Raw genomic sequence first — 10,921 nt, forward strand, 5'->3', positions numbered from 1 at the left:
ATGTTTAAGGCACCACTACATTTTCACAAGGAATGTATAATGTCATATATTCTTGGGTCTTCTTATCAGCACAGGCTGAACCGAAAGATAGTGTCTGTAGTGCTGGTTAAGGATGCATGACACCTTATTTTGCTTTATTTTTGTTTCCTATTCAATTAATACTTTAAAAAATATATGAAACTCACTGCCTTAGGACTGCTACTTTAAATATTACTTTCAATACTTTAAATATATGCAGATCGCTGTAGGTAAACCCCCACCTTTATAATTTTATAAATTTTGAATATTATATTGAATACTGAATTGATGGAACTGTTAATTCTGAATTAATTACATATTGTAACATTATCGGATTGTGGTGGTATTTGATGCTTTAGAATGGTTGTGCTAAATTATTGTATTAAACTATTTCAGTATCTAGTCGGAATTAACCAGACTGTTCTTATACAGTTGGACACGGCTAGTTGTGTTTGCATTTTCATGTGGAATATTTGAATGGCTCTTTTCTGTGTGCTAGTTCATTCATTTCATTATTACAACTTGATGTTGCACGACTCATAGGTACAGTGGTGAAGAGCACATACTTTATGTGTCAAGCCGCCCTATACATAAACATAGATTGTGGGGGATTAGTTTGATGGACCCGACAAGGAATTTTAAGGGGGTGGGAGGGGGGTAATTGGAGGTTAACAGGGTGTGAAAGGGGTCAATTGTTTGGAAGGAGGGGATTTATATACAGGTGTGACCAGGGCTCGACACTAACACTGGTCCCCTGGTCCGAGGCCAGTGAAAAGCAACAAGGACCAGTAAAGCGTAAAATATTAGTGGAAACTGCTCTTCGGACAGTCGCCCAAAATGGTTAGTGTCTGGCCCTAGTGTGTGGGTTACAATAATCAATATTGATTACTTGCCCCATGGGGAGCTACTTACAATTACAGATAATTGATCAATGGAGGCTCCAGAGGGGGTGGGATACTGGATAGTGGACCAGAAGGAGGAGGTGGGGGGTGGGGGTGGATTTGAACGTTAATGGGATGTGCAAGGGGATCAATTTTGTGTTGGTGTGGTTATGTAGGGGGGATATTTGTTAAAAAAAATGTTTCCAAATGGGGGATTGGGGGAGCATATCTAGATCTTTTAAGGAATTTCAGTTTTATAGCGGGAGGAGAGGGGATGGGGCTGTAAATTGGGGGATGGGGACGGTTCCCATTGTGATGGGGAGATCTGAGGTAGGGGAGGGGGTATTTTACATGGTAGGGGATGGGAGAGGATATGATGTGGATTCTGTTGAGATGGGGGGTTCTGAGGTAGGGGAGGGGGTATTTTACATAGATGGGTGTTGGGAGAGGATATGCGGCGGTTCCCGTTGTGATGGGGGTATTCTGAGGTAGGGAGGGGGTATTCTGCATGGGTGGGGTGGGGGAGGGGAGCCAGGCCTTTGGTGGGTGGGGAGTGTAAACAAGCTAGCTGCACTGGGAATTTATTTGAAGTTTTTGCTTAACTACTCGTTTAATTTGATTAAATGATAACTAAACAGTAGAAAAGAAATAAATAAACAAAAATATACACTTTTAGGCAGATAATATGACAATACTTTGAATATATCTGTAAATTGATCGTGTTTACCAGTATAAACGTCATTTTGACCTCCATTTTGGGCGGTAGATGTCAAATATATCAAAAGCATTCCGAATGCGGAGTTTTACCGCAGTCACGTGATTATTGCATAGCTATAATTTGCCACACGCGTTATCAATGTAATAATCGCAAGTTTACTCACCGAATCGAGATGTTTTGACACAAAAAAGCCGCATCGGGAAGTGTTGCGCGCACCTGTTGATGACGTACTATACCACCCCTGTGTAAGCTACAATGTGTATATGAAACACAAATGAGCAAGGTGATTGTTTAGATTACCTAAAGACAGAAAATGTCTACCACTGCACGAGTTCACATTAAAGCCCTGCTCCGCGGCTATTCAAATTATCTTGTGTGTATGCAACCCATGATTACAATAGGTAACAGTAAACCACCACGCGCCACACTTAGCACGCAAAACCACATGTATTATATATAGAATTTTATATAAAACTGACTGTATTTTGACAGGCGTCACTGTTCATAGTCAGGATGTTCATGCTTTTTCAGTGGCAATTTAAGGTTAAAAGGCAGGACTGGAGCAGGTCTTAAAAAAACATTCAAAAGTCGACTTCGTTCATCATGACGGCTCGCCTCAACGAGCAGGTATTACATTAGGAATTTAGTACGAAATAAACAAAAACAAACAAACAAAAAGCATGAACGCACCTAGAACTCCGAACGTTCCGAAAATATGGACCAACCTGGATTCCACCTTCATCGTATCAATTCAACAAAAACCCGGAGATTGAATATTACGTATTGCAAAGTAACTTTTTTTCCGATTATTTTAAGTACAAATGGCATTCGTTTTCAAAGGGAGACAACTTTTTCCGATTATTTTAAGTAATCGTCGAGAAAAAGTTGTTTCCCTTTGAAAATGAATGTCATTTGTAAAGGAATAAAGATTAACAATTGCTGAAAACTGTGTTCCACCTTGTTATGTGAAATTTCACCACTCGCACGCTATTGCAAATGCATCAAAACGAACATGTGTAACAGTTTTTTTGAAAATGGTGAGTTTTTAAAGGTGTTTGACTGTCCGGAAGTGGGGCCCCTTTAGGCAGTCATTTTCTGGAATTCAATGTTTATATCAGTATACTGACACTTGTTTCTTAAAGTAATATACATGTTTTACATGCTGTTCAATTTTAATGTCAAACAACTCTTTCTTTCTATGATTTGGTGTTGTTTGATTTTTGTTTCTCAAGGCCTACTTCGCAACCATAAACCGTAAATTTACCCCCATGTATGGCGGCATAATTAACCCAAATATGTCTTGGTAGAGTGAGACAGCAGTAAAATATAAATAAAAAACAAGAAATGAAAAGACACGTCATAAGATCAAAACACTAAAGGTACTGACCGGGAGCCGCGTTTTGTGCAAACTGCTCTCGAACTCGGTTGAGTCACACATGCAACGGAAAACTTTCAAATTTAGGGCACGAGTGATGTAATTTGCTATATTAACATGACATGAGTAACATTACTAATGTGTGATCATGAGCCAATACGCAGTGTAAAACTGGGTTAACTTGGACTCTGCTTTTCGTTTCGCGTGTTTCGGCTTTTTAGACTAACTCTTTACACTTAAGTTTCTCGAGAAAAATAGGCCGCACATAATCCAGAGAACGCATGACAAATTGTTTAAACAATCAAAATTAAAAAGCCTGAATTCAAGCGTAAGTGATAATGGTACGACAAGTAAGATAAACGAGGGAGCTGTGTCACCAGGGTTATCCTTATTTTACGGACAGTTTTCCTAGTAGGCAACACATAGTTACTACACTGGCAGCTCTTTGCTTTGCTGTCATTCGACGGGGAACAGTTTGTACATATGCTGTGTATATGCATACATCTTACCTGATAAAAAGAACGAGCCGAGCCGCTTTTTAGCTTTTTTTAATGATAACCTTGCTTTCGTGTTATATTGTATAACTGTATGAATACTGCACATTCTGTTTTTTTTTATTTACTTTTTTTATTTACGTTTAGCCTACATGTGTAAACGTTTCGGTCACCTGGACCAAGAACGAAACATTAAGAGAATTGTGGAAGATAAATTAGAAGTTGTTCCATATGGATTTTAGGTGAAAATGAGCTAGCATTTTTCCGTTTATGGCCAAATATATCCTAGTTTACACAGGGACAGATTATAACATGTGTATTAGCATTGCACCTGTAGCTTAAACGGCGTGTTCATGAGTATTTGATCCCGTACTTTACAAAACAGACATTGGGTATGCCCACGATACTGTTATTGCCTTTCAGCGCCGTTTATATCAGGACATATCAGCCTGGAAAGGTGACGTTGACTCTCGGTTGATAACATTTTTCCAAGGTCAATTCCCCACATTGCTGGAAAATCTAGATCGCATATTTTACATAGCAGTGTATTATACTAATGTCATTATCTAGTTAAACATCTGAAAGCAGTGAATGGTTGCTCCCACACTTATTCTATAAGAAATGCGGAACACATATCATTGTTTATTTCATAAATTGTCAACTGAACAACCTTATTAAAGCGAAACACGTTTTGACAAGATTGTGTTGGTTTATGAAAATACAATGTCAGAAATACATGTCAGACATTCTGAGTTTACCGGGATAATAAAAACTGTAACATAATTGATATTGTTACTCTCAAATGGACTATACGGTCCATCTGGTCTGGATGCTTTCGTTGGTGGAAAAAAACTCTTCTTTTTGCACTTCCGAGAATATTTTTTAAATTCCATTCCAATATCTTGCTGAAATGATTGACGTGTTGGTGGCACTTTATAATTCAACGCGCGAACTTAGATAATACCTATTGCAACTTGTTTGATTTTATTTTTGAACGTATATTTTCACTGTATGTTTGCCTGCAACTAATGTTCCTGCATGAAACATGACCCCAACTACTAATTAATGAGGCTGATTTACAGGTATATTTGGGTTAAATATTCAACAAAAAAGGTCATGGTTTGCACTGCAGCTTTATTTCAAGTTTGTTTAAGGTCAAAGGTTTTCCATCAAACTTCAAACTTAGATGAAAAGGTACACAATGTGCTATCTATGTCATTATCATAATAATTAGTCGCAAAAAAAAAAAAACGGGATGAATATCCAGCAGATAAAGACACGTTCGAAAAATGCGGCCTCCCACAAACCGCAATTCACAACGTGCGGACGCGCAATCTTACATGTTAATGTCGGGACTATGATACAGGTAACTCTTTCGTCCTCCTCCTCATCATATATCAGTCGTCGTATAACCATTCATGTTAATGTCTTGTTGTTCATTTGTGACGATATGTGTAGGTGTAATATAATCATCAGACGAATACTTCCCGGTTCTATTTTCTGGTAATCTTGGTCCCCAATCTTTTGCCGGTTCAATTGACCATTTGATCTGAAAATAATGATGTTGAAATATACGGTATGGGTAACCTTCAGAATCTATGATAATCAGAAATTCAGAAAGTTTTCTTTTTTTTTGTTCTTATTTTACTGCTGTCTAACTCTGCCAAGATGAAACGCTACAACACGCGTACGAATACAAACTGATATCAAGATTATATGAAAGTGTTCTGAACGCCGCGCCTGAACCAGTCAAAACGCAAATTACTTAAATCAATAAATATTGGAAAATAAAATGAAAAAAATACAAATGGAAACATACATTTTGTAGCAGTGTGTGTTTTGTTGGTGTTCCATACCGAAGGACTTCAAACACACCAAACCCGACTATAATGACAATTGGTGTGAGTATTATCAGCCAGCCAATAGCTTCACCGAATGCTGGAATTTCGGTGCCGTCGTAAGCAGGTTTTGTGTAACCAATGGCAGACGCGATAAATATGAACTGAAAATTTTAGAACACAAATGCTTTAATGAAAATGAATCAACGCGTAATATTTTTGAAGTAGGGATCAGTTAATCTACACATAGTGATTATTACAAGATGTATTTCAAATATATATATAAATTGACCAAGTTCATCCATCCAAATGGCTGCAGTATTATCTAAACTATTCTCGGCAAGTAAATATAGTTTCGTATCGTCACATTTTACATGATTAAAGACATGCAATGAACAAAGGCACAATTGTGTATCTACAAGCTGCAAAAAAGATTATTTTATACTGATGGGCAAGGTATGTAACCAAGATGTAAGATTGTCGTATACTAACCCTACAAACTACGTAAGAAAATGCTATACTACTTTAATATAAATATACTAGTAGCTCTTTGGAATGACTTGGATATCATGGATAATGAGAATATCAAGAGGTCTTACCAAGCAAAACGCAGGTGACGTCACTGACCATGTAATCCGTAGGTACCAGTCGAAAGCTCGGGACCTCTTTCCAATCATCATTTCAATATCTGACAGAAAGTTATTTAATCCATATAACCAACAGATCGACATGGCCTCGATTATTAGAAATATAGTCAAGGCATAATCTGCTAAATATCGGTCCATTAACACTAGCATATGAATTCCACCGTTTGTAACCAGTGGCAAACCTAACAAAAAAGAAATAAGGCACATCACCATGAGTGTGAATCGCTCCCGTCGCTGGAACTTTCTTGGCATGACGTCAACAAGTGCTCGGTAGACTGTCCATACCATTAGAAATACTGAATCAAGCCCAAGTGTGAAAACCATCATAAAGAATAAAAGAGCCCAAACAGCTGAACCAGGCAATTGTGATACACCCTGTATATATGAGATGAAAAGTATGCCTGGTCCCTGGTCAAAGATATCTTCTATTGGCTTGTTTAGTTGATAGGATGCATGCCCAAGAAAGGAAAAAACAATAAATCCTCCAAATATGCTTGTTACAGTGTTAACTAGTCCGAGAATGATAGTATCACGTGTGATATTGTTATTGAATTTGTTATAGCTAGCGAGAGTTATATGCGCTCCGTATACGATTCCCATAGAATACATGGCTTGGGTGGCAGCACTGGCCCATATGGACATGTCTGACAGTTTACTCCAGTCTGGTTTAGTATAGTATTGTATCCCCCTGTCATAACCAGGCAATGTTGTACCTCGAACAAGGAGAATGAGAAGCAGGGCGACTGGAAACGTTGCTGTAACATATGCCACCTGAAAATATTATGAAATCGTTCCTGTAATGGTTGCGCATATTATCGAAACCAAGTACTTTCAACTACTTCTGAATAAAGTTCTAGGTAGTACGGAAACTTCGAGTGAAGGTATTACACATTTATTTCTGTTGTTGGAGGATTTTAAGTCACAACTAATACATTTTCGTTATATGGTGACTTCGTGTTGTTATAGCTTATTGTCCTTTGGAATCATGGAGTACTTTCATTTTTACAATAATAGAATTACACTTAAGCCGGTACTAAGGGTTGTCAAGCGCGTAGCTACCTTTACGCAAATACGCAGCTGCGTAGTGAAAATCTGACAACCATACACAATTAATTGGCTAGTGTCATGCAACGGTGATGGTTTCATACACTATCATTGCTTACTTCATATTATGTTTGAAGTACAGTAAACTCCGGTTTTAGCGAACTCATCGGTACAAGCAAGTGCGTTTTCGTTATAATCTGAGTTTGTAATAAACATAAAGCGAACCTGTTTCTCATAGACATTATTTGTATAGCAAACTGATTTATATGATTAGTTGATTTAACGTGCATTGAAATTCACCAAAAAATTGTATTTGTAGTTTTATAACAATTTAGGTACAGTTTTGCAATTTATCTCATAATCCTACTATCTGATTGCTTATTTTGTAATAATCCTGGCCATGTGAAATATTACAATCATACGCTGTCTAGGAGGAAATTTCTATAACAAAATTATAATACAGTGTAAATAATTAATAAAACGTTGGTTGAGAAATCGGAAAAAATACATTTTTAAGGCTAAAAGCTTTTGAATATGACTTTTTGTGTAACACTGCAGACGTTTACTTTATCTTGAGCTGAGCGCGAAACTATTGTAACGGTATATAAATAAAAAAAAGATATAATAGCTTCGCGCTCAGCCTTTGATATCATAGAAATATGTTATAATTGTACTTAAGAGTATGAAATTATCAACTATTATCCCATAGAAAATAAAATTCAATAGAAATTCATTCATTACACCTAGTTAAATATTACGCTATTGACACCGGTACAAGTCATACGATATTACAGTATTTGACAATCAATTCACAGTGAGATAAATATTCGAAAGACCTTAAACAATTATTTTTAAAAATCATCACTTGACACAAGATTTCAGTGTAATACTTGGTTTTAGATGTCGTTTAGATAAAATTATATCAACAATCCCGCTACGTGTATATACTTGTTTTATGATTCAGTATTGTTGGTATGAAATCTGCCCAATGCTTATGTTAAAGCCTGAAATGTTCATAGTTTCGCACTTCGCCGTTGTGATCTCGTGCTTCGTCTTTCACGCTTCTTTGTCATGGGAAGGCGATACCCCAAGCGCGAGGACAAAATGACAAAGCACGAAAATAGTAAAATAATACATTTTATATAAAAGATTTAGAACGAATAAGGTTTTCGTGCAATGTTTAGCTTCAAATACACGCCAAAATGCACCATTTGTGGTTCTCATATGAAAAAAAAATCATGGTGAGGATACCAAGACCCCTACGCATTACCTCTGCGTACTATGAAGAATGCCCTGGCTACGCGCCTGGTTGTACGGAGTGTTGCACATTTCATTACCTTTTATAAACATACTCGGCCAAACCCCAGTCTGCTATAATGTTACTTGGTTGCGGTCTATGCTTCCAAAGAATCTTTTCACAGACTTTATTTCCTAGTTTTCAAAGATGGAGAAACACCACGAGTACATATACAATTGTATTTCATTCGCGGATAACAACTAGAGTATAACCACCGACCTTATATACTTAAACCAGCGGGATGGCTTCTTCGTATAAGAACAAATCCCTTGTGAGTTTTCGAACTTATAGCAACATTAACAACTTGGCCACGAAACTCCGGATGTTTTTAACAATCCTGTTCCGTTTATACAATATAATTAACTCACGCCAATGACTTATTGTTTTTGTATTGAAATGAAAGTTTACCTGCCTTTGCTATTGATCTAATTCCACGAAGGCAACAATAAAATACTACCAACCAAACAATAAAAAGTGTCACCGCATTACGTCCAACAACACTACCAATGTCATCAAGACCACCAGACTCATGTACACCCAGAACAAACCGGTTCCAATATTCCTGTTCCGGTGATCTGTACTTAATCCTGCACGACGAAAATTCATCTTGAATATATTTAAATGGTAAGGCCAAAATGTCCGATATATTTCTCTTTATTTTTTCCTTCTCTAAACATTCAGTTCCCATCATATTTATAGAAGTACGGACTTTGTCATTCTCTGTCATATCTAAGAAATTTGGATACGGGTCCGTACGGCATTTGTCCGTGCTCCAAGCGTCCTCTTCGCGACATTCCTGCCACGGTAGCGGTCCACCGATATGCACAAACGATAGAAGCATATAGAACAATGAGTAAGCAACAAGCACTATGTAGTATATATTTGTGGTAAACGTTATGAATATTATTCCCCAGCCTACACCTTTAAACAGGGGACAGAATTTCCACACAGCAATTGGTCCCTCGGAAGCAAATTGACCGAGAAACATTTCTAAAAACAACATGGGAAACGTGCAAAACAAAACTGTCATAAGATACGGCAACAGAAAGGCACCTCCGCCGTTCTTGTAACATCTTTCCGGAAATCTCCAAATGTTTCCCAATCCAACCGTATATCCAACACTCGTAAATAAGAATTCTAACTTCCCAACCCACTGCAGGCGGTTTTCACATTCCATGATATGATGGGTTTCGGAGTTTGACTAACAAAAATATCAACAAAACTGTTTTTCAAATCACTCTGGTATTTCGATGAAATTTCAAAATAATCACACATAAAACTTTAATACACACTAAACCCAATGAAACAAATCAGGATGTATCTGAAACCTGCGCATCATGTCACAATCAATCAGACATCTTTTGAATAAATTAGCCCAACCTAAACTAACCGCACTGTGTAAAAGTACCAAATAAGAAACAGCTCATAGCAATGAATAGCATGTACAGTGTGCTAAATACTTCCTTTAACTTGCTTAATTATAAAGAAATACGCGTTTCTAAACTTTTTCAATCAACCCTTTTTATATCGACATAAACACTTTAATTATTTTAGGTAAGTTCTTGAAATAATTAATATTCTGTATACATGAACACTAGTTAACATATACGTGTATTCCACACGTTTTAAAACATTATCTAATGCTTTTTCTTGATTTATAAACTATGTCATGACTAAGTTCTGTTTTTTTTTGTGTTTAACACAATATCATTAAAAACGATGATTTAGTCTAAAACTGTTGTGATGTAAAATCGTCAGTCTCAGTCCAATGCATTTGATATTTTCACGTAGTCATGCATGTCTCTTAATGGGTTTTCTTCATAAGATTTATATAACTATCATCATGTTTAAAGATGCAAAATAAAGACAAATGAATAGACATAAATGTTAAACGAAGACTACACATTTTGAAATATACGACTAAACATAACGATATCCGTGCAATATTCCCTTGAAATCAACACATGTACAGAGAAACGAATGATTATTTTTGTATTTTCTTAGACTGACATGGGTGGTAATTTTTCCTACTTTCGTGTTTATCGCTTTTCCGTAACCGGTCGGAAATTCTTCGGGATCGCGTGATTTAAAAATTAATTCAAACGAATATCCGTTTAAAGACGCGCGACAAAATAACTGTATTTCCATAATGGTAATTATACACGATTTGCACGAAAAATATAAGATGTACACAATTTTAGTTTCAAATTGACAGTGACATATTAGGCCAAGACAAATGTGTTTAATGTCTAAAATCTTATTAAATTAATGTAGCCATATGTACATAAATCAGTGTTTTTAGGTAAATTTCAATCACATTTTGTTTCTGCAGTGTAAGATAGTTATTCATTTATATTCTTAAAACTATGCTGAAAAGAGATTAACTGAAAAAGTTTGCAGACAAAGTTGTGAAAACACTTTTATTCGGGAAGGGCCTAAATTGTCCTCCCGAAAACTTGTAGTATAGCTGTATATTACCTGTATTATAAGAATGATTTTCATTAAGGTTTTGTGAGTTACAAAAATGTTGAATTCCCTATGCTAAGTTTGTAAAAATCACGTTATCGTTTGGGCATATAATATATTTTGCATCTATTTATAAATTATAG

The 10,921-nt window shown here is 36.4% G+C and overlaps 1 protein-coding gene across 1 annotated transcript; it reads right to left on the bottom strand.

Moving 5' to 3' along the window:
• Window positions 1–4,600: 4,600 nt before the first annotated feature.
• LOC123527638 (sodium-dependent proline transporter-like) lies at window positions 4,601–9,689 on the bottom strand. The gene is made up of 4 exons (XM_045307237.2): window positions 8,725–9,689; window positions 5,924–6,742; window positions 5,306–5,488; window positions 4,601–5,035 (listed from the first exon to the last, which is right to left on the bottom strand). Exons 1-4 carry the CDS (start codon window positions 9,487–9,489, stop codon window positions 4,877–4,879), a joined length of 1,926 nt encoding a protein of 641 aa, XP_045163172.2. The 5' UTR covers window positions 9,490–9,689; the 3' UTR covers window positions 4,601–4,876.
• Window positions 9,690–10,921: the final 1,232 nt, after the last annotated feature.

The sequence above is a fragment of the Mercenaria mercenaria genome, chromosome 14, assembly GCF_021730395.1.
Source record: "Mercenaria mercenaria strain notata chromosome 14, MADL_Memer_1, whole genome shotgun sequence".
NCBI lineage: Eukaryota > Metazoa > Mollusca > Bivalvia > Venerida > Veneridae > Mercenaria > Mercenaria mercenaria.

Coding starts and splice junctions, on each gene's coding strand:
- LOC123527638 (XM_045307237.2), bottom strand. CDS start 9,489: ATGGAATGTGAAAACCGCCTGCAGTGGGTTGGGAAGTTAGAATTCTTA. Junction 6,743..8,724: donor GAATTAGATCAATAGCAAAG/GCAGGTAAACTT, acceptor TAATATTTTCAG/GTGGCATATGTTACAGCAAC. Junction 5,489..5,923: donor CGTCACCTGCGTTTTGCTTG/GTAAGACCTCTT, acceptor TAAAATTTTCAG/TTCATATTTATCGCGTCTGC.